Source organism: Neofelis nebulosa, chromosome 11 (assembly GCF_028018385.1).
Source record: "Neofelis nebulosa isolate mNeoNeb1 chromosome 11, mNeoNeb1.pri, whole genome shotgun sequence".
Taxonomy (NCBI): domain Eukaryota; kingdom Metazoa; phylum Chordata; class Mammalia; order Carnivora; family Felidae; genus Neofelis; species Neofelis nebulosa.
In genome coordinates this window covers 27,841,168-27,856,835 of record NC_080792.1, presented here as the reverse complement: position 1 = coordinate 27,856,835, position 15,668 = coordinate 27,841,168, and the positions used below count along the sequence as shown (strand labels likewise).

The 15,668-nt window shown below is 50.4% G+C and overlaps 1 protein-coding gene across 1 annotated transcript in view; it reads right to left on the bottom strand.

The window, feature by feature from the left end:
- Window positions 1-15,668, bottom strand: part of LOXHD1 (lipoxygenase homology PLAT domains 1) — a 165,171-nt gene that overhangs the window by 64,146 nt on the left and 85,357 nt on the right. Inside the window, exons 15-21 of the mRNA XM_058692205.1 lie at window positions 14,725-14,801; window positions 13,645-13,841; window positions 10,805-10,997; window positions 7,119-7,279; window positions 4,294-4,768; window positions 3,688-3,842; window positions 1,644-1,777 (exon numbers count right to left, since the gene is read on the bottom strand). Of these exons, the coding sequence (XP_058548188.1) occupies window positions 1,644-1,777; window positions 3,688-3,842; window positions 4,294-4,768; window positions 7,119-7,279; window positions 10,805-10,997; window positions 13,645-13,841; window positions 14,725-14,801 (1,392 nt within the window). The remainder of the gene's footprint in view (window positions 1-1,643; window positions 1,778-3,687; window positions 3,843-4,293; window positions 4,769-7,118; window positions 7,280-10,804; window positions 10,998-13,644; window positions 13,842-14,724; window positions 14,802-15,668) is intronic.

The window sequence follows — 15,668 nt, the reverse complement described above, 5'->3', positions numbered from 1 at the left end:
TCTTGAGAAGTAAGCTGGGCTGACATCATTAAGCCTATTTATCAGAAGAGTGAATGAAAGCCCATAGACACGGAGCACTTAGTTCAGGGTGACCTGGTAAGTTTCTGAGAGAGGACTACCACAGCTCAGGACCCTGGTTCCCGGCTATAGCGTTGTCCCACTGCCCTTCTCTGCCGTCACAATGACCTCACGGAAAGCCAGGACACCAGGCCATGTGAGAGGTGTCCTTTGGTGTCCCCATCTGAGGCAGTCTCTTGGGCTGGTGGGGCGGGGTGGAGGTGGGAGATGGGGTGAGCCTCCTCACCCCTTGCCCGGCACAGAGAGTAGCCCAAGAAGAGGGCTTGCTCTAAGAGACACCAGACTGCAGACCAAGAAGTTAAGTCAACGTACGTTTGTTTATTGGGTGCCCGCTACATTCCGGACACTGGCGGGCACTCAGCAGCCCTACAACACACTCAGGATCTTGCCTGCCTTCCTCTCTGTCTGCCCCTGCACCTCCCCATCACACCTCCAGCCTTTTTTCATGTCTATTGCTCCGTGGCCCCTTTTGCTCAAGAGGCAATGGGGCCTAATGATGGAGACGCACCAGACTCATCATTGATGGTCTGGAGTTCTGATCTTGGCTCTGGCATGAATGGGCTCTGGGGGTGTGGCGGCTTCACCTCCTTGGGGCATGGTTCCTTCACCTGTCAGGAGGATAATATGCCTTCTTCAACCTAGCTCCTGGTGGTAGCTGGGAATCCTGAGGAGGGGCCAGCAAACTATGGCCTGTGGGCCAAATGTGGCCCACTCACCTGTTTATGTACATCCCACAAACTAAGCATGAATTTTACATTGTCTTAAGTTTATTTATTTTGAGAGGCAGAGGGAGAGAGAGAATCCCAAGCAGGCCCCACACTGTCAGCACAGAGCCTATTGTGGGGCACAAACCCACGAACCTCGAGATCACGACCTGAGCCAAAACCAAGAGTCGGACGCTTAATCGACTTAGCCACACAGGTACCCCTGAATTTTACATTTTCAAAATGGCTGAAAAAAAGAAAATCTAAGGAACACTGTTATTTTGTGACATGTGAAAATGACATGAAATTCAAGTTTCAGTGTTCACAAATAAAGTTTTATTGGAACACGGCCACATCCACCAAGTATCACCTGTGGCTGCTTCCCTGCTGCAAAGCCAAATAGATCAATTATGACAGAGACCAAATGGCCCCAAAGCCTAAAATATTTCCTATCTGGCCCTTAGAGAAAAAGTGTGCTTACCCCTGGTCTAGAACATTAAAACATTGTACTGGAAGCCGCTTCATATGTGGAGACACGGATGAGTGAGTAAGTGGATGGAGACTAGGCCAGTGGAGGTCTGACAGGGACAGGAAACCCGACCTTCTGAACTGATGGATCTCAAGAACTAGATTGGAGGTCCTGTCACCTGCCAGGGCAGGAACTCCAGGGGGCTGCCCAGTGAGAGGGGAGAGAGAGAGGCAGTGCCCACCCAGCCAGCCACAGGAGCCAAACTAACATACAGCCACCACCGCCCCCCGTCCCCCCCAGCCTCAGACATCCCAACCACCCCACCCTCAGCCCTCTTCCCAAGACTAAGAAGCAGGCATGGCCTTCCCCCCCTCCCCTCAAGCCCCACTCACGTGACTTCATTGTTCATGTCGGTGATGTCTATTCTGTCCAGGAACCAGCCCGGTCTGTTGCCTGAGTTGTCATGGCGAATCCGAATCTTGGTCAGAGCCCCCAAGTCAATAGCATAGATGGTGAAGGTATCTGTCTGGGAAGGGCCAGAGAAGCACTCAGAGGGATGCCTCCCCGCCCCGAGACATGGTGCGCCCCACCCCCCCTACACATCAGCACCTGGGGGCCGGCAGGGAGACCCAAACCATTGAGGGAAGGGGGTGTGGAATCCTGTGGCAGCCAGTTGACTGTGTGTGATCTGCACTCTTTTATAACCTGCCCATACCAGGGGTCTTTTCACTCTGTGTCCCAAAGGGTGGCAGGAGGAGTGGGAAGGCCAGGAAGGTGACCGTGAGGGGCAGAGGAGAAGGCAGGTGGGCTGGCTGCCCGCGTTCGTGTGGTAGGGTGTGTGTGTGTGTGTGTGTGTGTGCACCCGTGGAGGGCCTGTTGTCGGGTGTGTGCTGAAACCCTGTGCTATGTGTGCACATGTGTGCATAAGCCCCTTCAGCCACCCATTCTAAGCACCTGGGATGAGCCAAAGTGCAAATCCAAGGTGATTTACAGAATTCAAAGTGTAAATCCAAAGTGATTCACAGGAACAGGAGACTTGCACTCCCTCACCATGTGAGTAGGAAGGCCGTGCGTGTAGCCCAATATACACGTCTGCACTGCAGGAGGCAGGCGACATCGGGACCTGATAAGGGATTCCTCTCGGCTGTAACTTCTTAAATTCTTTATATTGAAAAACAATCAAGTCTACAGAAAATTTGCAGAAACAATACAATGAAATTTTATATGCCCTTCACCTACATTTTGCAATATTTGCTTTCCCTGTCTCTCTCTTTTGCTATTATTTTTCTGAAACGTTTAAAAGTAAATGGCTGATACCATGATTCTTCACCTCTGAATTCTTCATCATAGCTTTCCTGAGAACAGGTGATTCTCATATAATCCCAGGACAATTACCAAACTCAGGAAACACAATACTATCGACACAATACTATTATCTAACATACAAGCCCATATTCAAATTTCATCCATTGTACCAGTTACGTCCTCTAGGACAGTTTTCTTCCAATCCAGGATCATAGTGGCTATGGAAATAAACCCTAAACCTCAAGTCATGGCAAGGCAGTATTGAAAGAAAAAGCAGGCAGCCTCTGAAAGAAATCAGAGGAGCCCAGGAGTACTTTCATGGGTTTGGTTTCTCTTCTTCCTCTGTGTGGATGAGGAAATGTGGCTTTGGGATCAGGGCCAGGAATGAGAAAGGTGAGCTGGGGACAGTCTTCCAGCCAGAGAATATTGTAACATCTTGAAGGACAAAGATGACAGCTGGATTTTTCACACTCTCCCCACGATACCTGGAAGAGGGGTGTGCGTGCATTTCTCTCACCGCTCAGAAGCCTTCGTGGCTCCCGCTGGGGCAGGACCAGGACTCAGTCCAGGCTTCTCAACCTTCTTTCAAGGCTCTCATGCCCCACCCCCCTTAACTAGGCTCATCAAGCTTCCCAGAGGCAGTGCGCCCCCTGGCTCAGCGTTAACACAGCACAGTGGGAAGACTCCCTGTCCTGGAGCTGGGCCTTCCAGATTTCCACCCCACATCTCTGTCCCCCGGACCCATCCTCGGGGAACACCTCTCACGGTAATCGTGGGCATCCATCCCACACTCACCCACCATGGCCCAGTGTACAGCTCTCCTTCCTACCATGTTTTCCCCAAAGAGCCGTCGGCACTTCCTCCTTGAACCCCCCTGCTCCACCCCCTCAGCGCCTGAGCATCTGCTACCTGTAATATCTCTGGTCAGTTCCTGTGGGCTTTGTGGTGCTCGACGCTCCCCTCCCCGGCCTATCTTATGCCCCCCACCACAAGGCGCCGGAGCTCACAGAGGAACCACTTCGATTACATCTGGGTGGACTCAACAAAGCACCCTGCTGGACACCGTGCTGGTGGGGGTGTGGCCTCCGGAACCAGCAGTCTCCACCACCCACGCAAGGGCCCCCACTCTACCTGGCCCTGCTCAAACTTGTTGGACTTATCCGACTTCTTCAGGGGCCGCTCGCCTGTGTCCCCGTACTCCTCCCCGTAGATGGTCAGGTAGACATTGGCATCGGTGCCGGCCTTGGGCACATTCCCTGTGATTACCTGGACCTCGTAGGTGTTGGCTGGGGACGGAGAAAAACGTGGCGTTGAGGACACCTAGGCCTCGGGGCGGACCTGAGGCTCAGCCTCTCGGATCCAGCCAGCTCGTGGGAGCGGGAAGGTCCTACAGATTCCTCCACATCTGCACTAACCTGGAAAGAACCTATCCCTCCCCACTGCTCAAGACTTTTCTTTGCCATGAGGCCCAGGAGCCTGAGAGTCAAGGGGAGACGCCCTTGGGCGCCCTCCTACGTTACGTCCCACTTTCAGTCATCACGAGCTACATCCAGGCTCCCCCTGAGAGCCGCCCAAGGGGCAGAGCTAACCACAGGCAGAGGCCTGTCACAGGTCAGGAGACCCACTTGGGAACCATGACAGGTGCCCCGCTATGGGGCTGCCACGTGACTGGAGAGCTAGACACCCCCCTTCACTGGGCCCCCTTCAGCGGACCTGCAGACCCCTCCTCGGGCTTACGCTCAGGACCCGGCCGGCCTGCCGGCACCAGCTCCACGACAAGTTCATTGTCCTCCTTGCCCCGGGCCAGCCAGCGGTGGGCTTCGAACTTGTACTCCTCAATCACCTCCTGCATCCCCGGCCCAAACTCCTCCTCTTCCTCCTCCTCCTCCGTCTCCTCCTCCTCCTCCTCAGACGAGGACTCCTCCGACGAGGACTCCTCCTCCTCGTCCCCCTCGTCCTCCTCGTCGCTACCCTTCTTCTTCTTCTTCTTCTTCTTCCTCTGCAGCTTGGCCTTCAGCCGCTCCTTCTTGAGCAGCTGCCGCAGCCTGTCCTTCTCCTTCTTCTTCCGGGCCTCCTCCTCGGGCGTGAGCTCCACCTCCCGCACCACCAGGTGCCGCAGCCACAGCGTGTCCACGAACCAGCTGGGCCCGAAGCCTTCGCCCGTGTGCCCCAGCCGGATCTTGAAGACCTCACCCACGTCCGCCGCCTCCAGCTGTGCAAAGCGCAGGGCAGTGGCTGGGGGGGCCCCTGGCGTCCTCCCCGCCTCCCCTGCGCAGCCAGGCCTGGGCCTGTGTGCGGAGCCCCGGTGGGGAGGCCCGGGGCCTCGAGCTCACAAGCTTCCACCAGCTCCCTCTCTCTCAGCCTGCTTGTTCGGCCGGCCTTCCAGGACCTCCTGCAGCCCCTCCTTCCACCCACACCTACTTCCTTCTAACCCCCGGGTCGTGGTCAGGATGGTCTCCCTGCCTCTCTCCCTTCACCCCTCCCCACATCCACACATGCACGCACACACACATGCACATCGCACTCATTCCTGTCACTCCTGGTTCCACACCTCTGTTCATGCACTCCCCTCACCCAGAGCGCCTTTATTCCTTCCTCTGCCTCCAAGGAAATCCATTCATTCCAATTCCTGAACCTTATTACTACTTTCCTTTTCAGTTTGTGCTTTTCTGGATTCTCTTTCCAAAGTTTTTTTCAGCATGAATCATATACAACTTTTGTATGTAATGAGCAAGAAAACTGTTATTTTTCAAAAATATACCCAATCCCTTCCCCCATGTCCCCAGGGACCCCAGGCCTCTCCCCCAGCACAGGCTTCTTTCCCTGGCAGTGCAGAGGGAGCCCAGACCTTGGCCGTGGTTCTGGTCTGTCCTGGATGCCCTCCCTGTCCACATGAGCTGCTCCCCGCCCACCTGAACGGGGAATTACTTGAGACAGGGACTGTTCTTTCTTGCTTCTCTCTGGCACAGGGTCTGGCACAGCATGGATGGATTTAGCTTTAGCTCTTCTTCAGATTAGGTCCTCGGCCTTCGATCTACTTACTCTGTTCTAAGCCTCACCTTGCAGCGAGGTCTAGCCCCACAGAGCTCAGGGTAGGGTCCACATGGGGTACCTGCTGGTTGAGCCACTCTGTTCCCCATTCTGATGGGCCCCTTCTGGGTGTCTGACACTTTTCAAAGCCTGGTGCCACCAATTTTTCCACGTGTCCTGGTGACTGGGGACCTGAGTTTCTCAGTGCCCCATAACTGGAGTCCAGGTCTAGATAAGAACTCAGGTCTTCTGACTCTGTTCGTGAAGCCACAATGTAGGCCAAAACCACCTTTCTGAGAAAGTTATCAGCCAAAATGAGAGCCCAGGAGCCCTGAAGGAGAGGCACTTTTCCCTCTCAGCTACTTAGGGGATGGGCTCTGGGCCTGGTAAGTTCGTTCTTCAGCACATTAGATCTCTTCCCCAGCATTTTCCAAGTCAGAGCATCCCTGCCCTCAACCTCTCCAGTCGGGCCTGCTCACCATCCCCTCCTCCCACATCTGTCTTCTCAGCACCCATGCGTCTCCCATGACCGCATTCATGACCGCATCACTTCCAGCCACACAGCATGCTGGCATTGGAAGACGCTCTGCTCTGTTCCACCCCCACAACTGGCCACAATTTCCTGAGTACGTACCCTGACCTTCACCATTTTGACCCCTCTAAGGACTTCGAAGCAGGCTAGGGAGGCACTCTAAGGCTAGGTTTGAACGGAGGAAGAATCTGAGGCTCAGAGAGGTGAAATGCTGGGGCCTCTACCTCCTCAGCAGTGTTATGGGGGGTTGGCCTCAGTGAGGCCCCCTCCAGCACCAACGTTCCGTATGCCCTGACCCAACTCAATCAGACCCTGCCGGGCACTGGGGTAGGACTCTTTGCCGAGGGCCAAGTGACCTGAGGCACACAAACACACACAGAGCACCCAGCACGAATATGCTCCCTGCACACACATACCTGCTTACACACACACACACATGCATACACTCACTCACACGCACTAGTATCCCACAGGAAACATTCATGTGTCCCCCACAGGGCGTCACACCTGCATTCTCCTCCCCTGCCAACAACATGCTCACATTCTCATCTTTTTCTTCTCTACTCAAAGGGAAGTGCAGAATCCTGGGGCATCGAGAATGCAGCCAGGAGGCTCCTCCCCAGATCCTGCCTCGAAGTGTGGCCCTGCCCACAGGCGGAGAGAGCTGTAGAATCACAGGCTGGCAGTGGATGCAGTAACCAGGGGCTTCAGGCCATATTTTGTCAAATTAGAATCATCTACTCCAGCGGTTCTCGGAATTGGCAGCTTGTTAGCCTCCCGGCAGAGCTTTCAGAAGCATACCCCGAAAACACATCCCACCATAGAGGTTCTGACTTAACTGATCCGGATGTGGGCCAGGCAGCACTTTTTTTTTTTTCTTAAAGCTCTCCAGGTGATTCTAAGAAGCCAGGGATGAGAACCACTGAGCTAGTCCAATCCCTTCATTTTGGGGCATCCCCTGGCCCTCTGTGGACCCTCCCGCTGCCTTACCCACACACACCTGGAACGTGTCCTTGGATGCCCGCTCAAAAACTTTCGAGCGGCTGGACAGGAAGAGCACGTCTGTCTTGCCGTCCTCGCCATAGATCTGCACGTAGACTCGGGCAGTGGTGCCTGCACCGCCCACATCCCCTGTCCAAACCTCAACCTCATAATGGACCACTGGGTGGGCACGTGGGGAGAAAACAGGACATTCGGTAATATTAATAATAGCAGTGATAGCAGCAAAGCCAACATTCCTGACCCTGTGCCACGCCTGATGCTTCACGGGCACCATCTCATCTAACCCTCTCCGCAGCATCGAGATGAGGACTATCAGTGCCATTTTGCAGGCTGACAAATTGAGGCTTAAAGGAATTGAGTAGGTGGTCGAAATGGCAAACTCAATCAATCAGACTCCAGAGCCCAGTGATCCACTGTACCACACGCGACTTCCAGAGCCAGGCATGAGGAGTCGTTAATACACCAGTGAGCACTCGCTGCTGTCTGCCAGCCCCTGGGCAGACACCACGGAGTAGAAAGAAGCAAAGGCTTCCTTATGTTCAGTAAAGGACAAGGGACTGAAATTAGAATTTTCTTTCTTTCTTTCTTTTCTTAAAATACATACATTAACATGGGGCTTGAACTCATGACCCCAAGATCAAGGGTTGCATGCTCTACCAACTGAGCCAGCCAGGGACCCCTGAAATTATAATTTTTATTTAAATATATGCACCTTTCAGATGACATCAACAGATACATCTACACCCAGAGAGAGCTGTCTGTGTCCTGAAGTAATACGTTAGTAAGCAGTTAGAGGGTGGAAATGTGTTAAAGGTGTGCACTACTAGGTGTGCACCATTTCTGACGATGAGGGAGATGTCTTCCAGAACTATGGGATCATGGTTTTTCAGCGACTACTGTTAAGACTTACCCTCGCAGAAATGCCATAAGATGGTATCGTGGTTTTTATTTTCAAGGTAAGATTGTTATTTTCAACAAGATGGGGGCTCTTACATTACCATAGCAATATGAGAGATTTGGGGCAGAAAGTAAGAGGACTGGCTGAGAGCCTAAAGAAGTTGAACTAGAGATACCAGGATCAGCTGGGAGTGAGGGTAGGCAAGCATTTGCACAATGGGGGGATTCAGTAAAAGCTGGCATTCTGAATGGACAGAACCCACAACCTCATTCCCTCTGTCAGATCCTAGAGCAATAGGCAGCCAGAATTACACAAAACTATGATAAAAATGACCATTCAGAGAGCAAGAACCAGCTATTGGAAATCAACATGTGGTAGCTGAAATAAAATAGTCCATAGTAAGGATAAAGTCAAGGACAGCTCATAAGTACAACAGAGGAAATTTCTCAAGAACAAAATAACAAATGATAGAAAGGTAAGAAAAGTAGAGGAATTGCAACATCTTACCAAGAAAATAGACGATAGAGAATTAGAAATTGTTAAAGAAATACCCATAAAAGTCTCAGAATTAAAAAATTCTCCATAGAAGGAGCCCGTGATGAATCCAGAGTAATGGATGAAACTAAAATCACAAAAGGCAGTGAGGACATCATGAAATTTCAGAATGCCAGGTATAAAAATAGGATCCCATAAACTTCTAGAGAGAAAAAACCCTAAAGGGTTGGGTAACAGAATGGTATCAGACTTCCAAACTGCAACACTGGGAGTTAGAGAATGGTAGAATAATTCCTTCTAAACTTTAAGGGAAAATGAATTCTAACTAAGAATTCTATAATGAGCCAAATTCCTGATCAATTGTGAGACATTCCCAGACATGAAAGATCTCAACTTTTCCATGCACATTTTCTCAGGAAGCTATCCAGTAGAAACGAAAAGAAGGCAGAAACCAAAGAAGAGAAAGACATGAAGTCCAGGAAATAGGAAATCAAAAAAGAAAGGAATTTCCAAAAAGATGGGCAAAAGGAAGTCCCAAAAGGACAGCTTCATGGCAGCCTAGAGAGTAGGAGGACAGAGGTTCCTAAAGGAATGTCTTGGGGCAAGGAGTGAGCAGAAGGAGGTAGAGAGGAAACAGAATTATGAAAAGAATTTTGGTTCTATTGGGGAGATGGAGATAAAATGATGTTATGGGAGAATTGTCTCATACTCCAACGCAAATTCATGTATTGAAGTCCTAACCCCTAGTATCTCAGAATGTGACTTAGAGATAGGACCTTTAAAGAGAAAATTAAGTTCAATTGTGGTCATTAAAGTGAGGCCCTAATCCTATATGACTGGTATCTTTATAAGAGGAAGATACTAGGACACAGACATGCAAATGCCTAAAGGAAAGACCATGTGAACATGCAGCAAGAAGGCAGCTATTTGCAAGGCAAAGAAAAGGCCTCAGAAGAAATGTGATCTGCTGACACCCTGGTCGTGGACTTCTGGCTTCTGGAACTGTGAGAAAATAGATTTCTGTTGTGTAAGCCATCTATTCTGTGATATTTTTTTATGGCAGCCCTAGCAAACTAATACAGATAGGTGGGTATATAGAAATACAGATGGGTATATAGAAAACTATATAGATGAAAACTGAGGCTATCATTAACTCCAGAAAAAACAAAGAGTTGTACAAAAATTGAAATGTAATCATCATACAGTACGTGTTTCAGAATGTATACTATTTACATAGTCATAATAATGTAAAAATTGAATACTGATTTAATTTTATTGAAGGCTGGGAGGAATGGATGCACACACACACACACACACAAACACACACACACACATTCATGTGTGTTAAAAGAGCTAAACCCTCCTCTTCCATTGTAAGAAGTCAAGAGTTCATGTCTATGAATAAAATAATCAAGGAATTGGCAAGCAAATTATTAAAAATATGGAGATAAACTTCAGAGGGAAAGTGAAAGCAACTGTTACCTTTGAAGAAGGGAGATGGTAAGGAGAAGGGAACTACTGCTTTCTAAAAATCTGTATCTTATTAACTAGTACCTGTATTATTGTGATGGAAATCAAGTTCTAACTTCTAAAGAGAGAAAGAGTTGATTCTTCACAGTGGCAGGTACCATTACACAGCATGTGTATATGATACAGCCCTCCAGAAACCTACAGGATAGTTGAGGAGAGATCACTGTGAACTTCACCCTCATTCAGAGATGTTGTCATCCTGTACAAAAAAGTCCCCCACCCCCATGTCATTACTAACATCCTATCCTGCTTCATTTTCTTCATAGCTCTTACTTGGCATTGTATTATATATTTATTGTTTGCCTCCCCTGGTAGAATGTAAATTCCACAAGGGCAAGTTTCGCCTATTTTGTGCCTAGGGCAGTGCTGGCTCAGAGAAACAGTCACTATATATACTTATTCAATAAATGAATAAATAAACAGCTTTATCTCCTCAGCCAGTCTTCCCAGAAGAAGACACAGACTATGTCTCAAACTCCTGTACACAGGGCTGAGAATGTACATTTCTTAATAGAGTCATTTGCTGCCTTTATTCCAGAAAAAAATATTTCATCCACGGAGTCCTCACTTTCCCTATCTGTAAATTGAGCCGCTTTTCCCCTCCTAGAACCATGGCACCGCAGGCAATCAGAAGCCCCATCATCTCCCCTAAGCCTCCCCCTTGGAATCAAGTTAAGTCACCCCACAGTCCCTTCTCCTTCCCCACAACCCCATCCTGCAAGGAAACAATGCTGATGGTCCCATCACTGCTGCTTCCATACATTTCTGGATCTCCACGACCTCACTGGGATAGAGCTCCACCTCCAGGCGCCCATCAGCTTGGTTCTTGTCCAGCCAGCGGTTGGCAGGGAAGGTGTACTGCTTGCCTTGGCGGGGCACGCGGATCTGGACACTGCCGAGGAACCAGCTGGCGTGCATGCCTGTGCTGTCATGCCCAATCACCAGCCGACTGATCTAGAAAGAAACCCAGGGTGCGAGTGAGCAAAGAGCTGGTGCACAGAAATCTCCATGCTTCCACCCACCTCCCACCCACCACCAACACTGGTACAAACTGCTTTCCTTGACCCAGACCTCCAGCTCCCCAGAAGAGGGGGGCTCAGCAGGAGGAGGCTGGGTCCCAGTCTTGTCCACCATCAGCCAGTTGGGGCACTTCTCCCGCCCAGAGCCTTTGTTCCCTCCTCTTAAGAGGAGCTCACCCTTGTGGTAGTTGTGAGAAGCAAGTTGGGGAGCGGGTGTGACTCCAGTATGTCTGTGACTGTGTTGAGTGGTGGCCACACAAGGAAGCAAACATTCAAAACATTAACCATTTGCTTCGGTAGCCGTGTTATTGGTTTGGCTTTGCTTTGTTTAAACAAGACAGTACCGTACCCATTTCTGCATTTCTTCTCTGATGTACCCCTTGGTTCTGTGCTCAATCCCTTCTCTCACTCTTGGCCCTGAGGAACATCTTTCTCTTTCCAGTAACGCTCAGTAGTCCACTTGCTTTGCTATTTTACATTTTAACATCTTTACATTTAACACAGACCACTGTGTAGATCATCATGTTACCATCCTCACGAGTACTTGGTTCTTCAATGTTCAAATCCCTTTAGTGTGTTTTGTTTTGTTTTTTAATGCTGTTTACGGGGCGATTCGAACATTAGACGGAATTACCAAATAGCCTTGAGATCCCTGCTGGTCCCTCACCCTCCCCTCAGCTTCTCTCTGTGATGGTTTGAAGGGGTAATGCTAGCCATGAGTCTGGTGCCAGAAGGCTAGAGTTAGAAAATTGTTCCTCTAAGCCCTGTTCTCGCTCTTATGAGTGCTAAGTGCCTCTTGCGGCTGATAATGAAAATAGCATCAGGGGGCGCCTGGGTGGCGCAGTCGGTTAAGCGTCCGACTTCAGCCAGGTCACGATCTCGCGGTCCGTGAGTTCGAGCCCCGCGTCGGGCTCTGGGCTGATGGCTCAGAGCCTGGAGCCTGTTTCCGATTCTGTGTCTCCCTCTCTCTCTGTCCCTCCCCCGTTCATGCTCTGTCTCTCTCTGTCCCAAAAATAAATAAAAAAACGTTGAAAGAAAAAAAAAATTAAAAAAAAAAAAAAAAAAGAAAATAGCATCAGAACGGAGTGCATGTAGCCTGGGTCCCCTGGAATTGTAGGAAGGAAACAAGCTTTGTTTACAAAGCCTGACAGCCTTCTGGGTGAGTGCCAAGGGCCACAGGAGAGCTTCATTGTCTGTGGTGCTGGGACAGCCATGGGATCAGCTGGAAGAATAAAGACAGGGACAAGTGTCTTCTACCTGACAGGATGGGAAGCTCCTTAAGGACAGAACTCCTGAAGTTCTTTCAATTCCAGAATGCCTAGCACCTACATGGCGCGACTGTTGATTAACCGCCAGCTTACTGAGCACCTACTGTGGGCATGTGGTTGCTATCAACATGGTTAATGCCAATAACAATCCCCCTGGTGTCCCCTGTTGTTATGAATGAGGACAAGCCAAGGTGAAGAAACTTACAGGCTCAGCAGGTAAGTGGAAACGTGGAGCCTTGGGCCGTCAGCAGCCAGAGCTGGCTCTCCCAACCTCTTGGCCACACTGCTTGTTGAGGGGGTTTCAAAAAAGCAAGGAAAGGCCCCAGATGCCATCCCCCTCCCCTCAGATGTCTCATCTATCTGGGGATGTTGCCAGAAATCCTCAGTAAAGGGAACAGCATCTCACTCCACGATTATTAATTCAGCTGAAAATGTAAATACATTTTGAGGAAGGAAGACTGTGATTTAAGCTCATTACCATCAAGGGATAAATGACTGACATGAGAGCACTTTGATGGAGTACCTGAAATATGGTGACGCTTAGAGAGAGGGGAAAGGGACAGGAAAGTAAGGTCACAGATGGGAGCTTGTCAGCATCCCAATTCCTGCTAGCCACACCTTGAGAAGGACAGGTGCTAACAAGAAGCCCAGCTTGGACATTTCCAGAAAAGTTTCCAACACTATGGTTGAGGGCATTAGATCTGTGTTCTTCTAGATGAACGGCTCAGACTTCTAGCAGCCGGGCCACTGGGTCCTTGACAGAGGGACACCCTCAGGTGCCATCTTCTAAGGCAGTATCTCTTCAGTGTTGCTGGAGTTGTACATTGAAACAGGTTTCCTGAGCATAATTCAGATAGATGGATACTCAAGTTTGGAATTGGGAAGATTTTCAGCCCCTCTTTTCATTTCTTCCCTTCTCCTCTTTTCCTTCCCCACATGCCTGTGTCCCCTTCTCCAGTGTCTGGGACCCAGCTACATTGGTCTTGCCTATGTAGGTAAAGGAAATGTTGGAACTATAGACACCAAAAATACACATTCTGTCCCTAAACGGACTCTGGGAGCTTAACCACTGTTCACATATATTCTGCTGCTCCGGGTCATAGCTGGAAAGTAATGTACTTCGCTAACCCCCAAGAGGGCATTTTTTCCCTTTAAAATGTGTTCACCCATGTGCATGTGAGAGTGTGTTTGTGTGTATGTGAGTGTGCAATGTGTGCATGAGTGCGTGTGCATGTGAGTGTGTGCGTGCACCCCCACATGGACACATGTGGGGTGGGTGAGAGCATGTCACATGGTCTTGGGAAGGAGACTTACAGTTCCAATGTTCAGGGTCTCCAGCGTGAACTCATCCACCCGGCCACGTTCAAAATAGTCCTGCAGATTGTTGTCAGAGACGAGAAGAATTTGCTTGATGGTGTCAGATTTATCCCCATAGAGCTTGATGTAGACCCTGGAATCTGTGCTGGCCCCAGAGACGTCCCCGGTCTTCAGGCTGATGTGGTAGCGGAAGTCTGAGGGTCCAAGGTGAGAGGCAGGGAGGGAGGGATTAGTGCAGGGTGGGTGGAAAGGGCTGCAGCAGGAGGGCAATCTGCAGCCAGGGCGGGACACTGGTTTACGGCAGGGGGCGGGGGGTGGTGGTCAGCAGCCTAACCCTTGCTCTCCGTAAGTTGCCCTGTGATGGGGCAGGGCTCCCTTCATCTCTGCCAGGTCCCCTCATCAACAACACTGGGACGCTGATCCCTGTTTGGCCTGCCCACAAGGTATGAACATGCCGACAACAGGAAAGCATTCAAAGACCACTGAGTGTAAAAGACTTGAATGAAGGACCTCAAACAACCACCCTGTCCAGTTTCTCATCTGATGGATGAAGACACTGAAACAAAGGAACATCAAGCTTTGCAGACCGTGTTTAGCACATTATATATGCACTGTATATGTATTCTGATCTTGGCTTTACATGTGAGGAATCAGAGCCTTAGAAGGGTTACATGTTTGGCTCAAGATGTCAATAGTTCAGAAGTAGCCAGCCAGGAGTGAAATCCTCATGTGGGCCCGAAGCTCCCTGTCACGAAACAGGATGCCATGTTGGTGTTCTTCCATTTTATCACCCAGAAAGGTCTGCATCGTAGGTGCACAAGGGAGGATAGACACGTCTGTTTGGCTGGTGCTGCCTCCTTTGTTGCTCTCATCAACAGAGGCCTGTGTGCACTCAGGGGCCCATACCCAATGCCACAAAGAGACTACAGAGAAGAGGATTCCAGATCCTCCCTCAGAGCCTCTTCCCCTCCACCCTCCCCACTGCTGCCCTCCAGGAATGATGTGAACAGTGCAAGAGCCGGGAGGACGCCTCTCTCGTCAGGGGCACACCCACCACCTGGTCTCGGGACAACTTACTCTTCAGTGTTGCATTGCTATCACTGGGCAGCAACTCTCGGACCAACTGACCATCATCCTTATCCTTGTCCAGCCACCTGTTGGGCAGACAAGGGGCTGTTAGTTCTTTGAGTGGCCAACAACCAGCCATCACACTGTTCGTGGAGAGTCACCAGAAAGGCCAAAACTGGGAATTCAGCAAAGGAAAAGGCTCTAGGGGGGCTGAGAACAAAGGTCCCTGCCCAGACTGGGGAGGAAGACGGCCCTGACGAGGCAGTACTGGCTGATGTCGGAAGGGTGACAAGGAGTTAGCTGGGAGAAGAAGAAGGTGCCATCTCCAGGGAACAGCAAATGTTGGGACAGAGCAGAGCCTCTGGGAGCTGGTGGAAGGCCAGTGTGGATGGAAGGCAGCGGGGGAAGGGCAGCTAGCCTGCAGCAAAGAAGGCTAGACAGGTGGAAGGGTCACAGGATGTAGGACCTTGGCAATCACAGTAAAGAGCTTGTCCTGAAAGTCATGAACACCAGTGTCACTGTTACCATCAAAAACAATCACCTCGTTTTGGGAGAGCCTACCATGTGCGTGGCAGTGTGCTGAGGGCTCAGGGGAGGGGAGATGGCAGAGATGATGCACGGAGATCAGTAAAGACACAGCTCGGCCCTTAGAGAACCTACTGTGCAGTTAAGAAGACAGGCTAGACCGGCCAAGGTGCTGAAGACCAGGACAAGGATGGCTGTCGAACCAGAGTAAGTGCAACAGGAATTCAGAGCAATGAGGACAGCTTGTGGGGAAGGGGCTCTGCTCTGAGTCCTCAAGGAAGAATGAGATTTGCCAATAAGGAGAAGTTGGGTCTGGACCCTACAGGGCTGGGTTTGATGGTGGTGACTCCTCTATACATCAGAGTGGGCTATGGCCCCAGCTCTCTGCTGGTCACCCACCTGGGGGCAACATATTGCACTGGTCACCC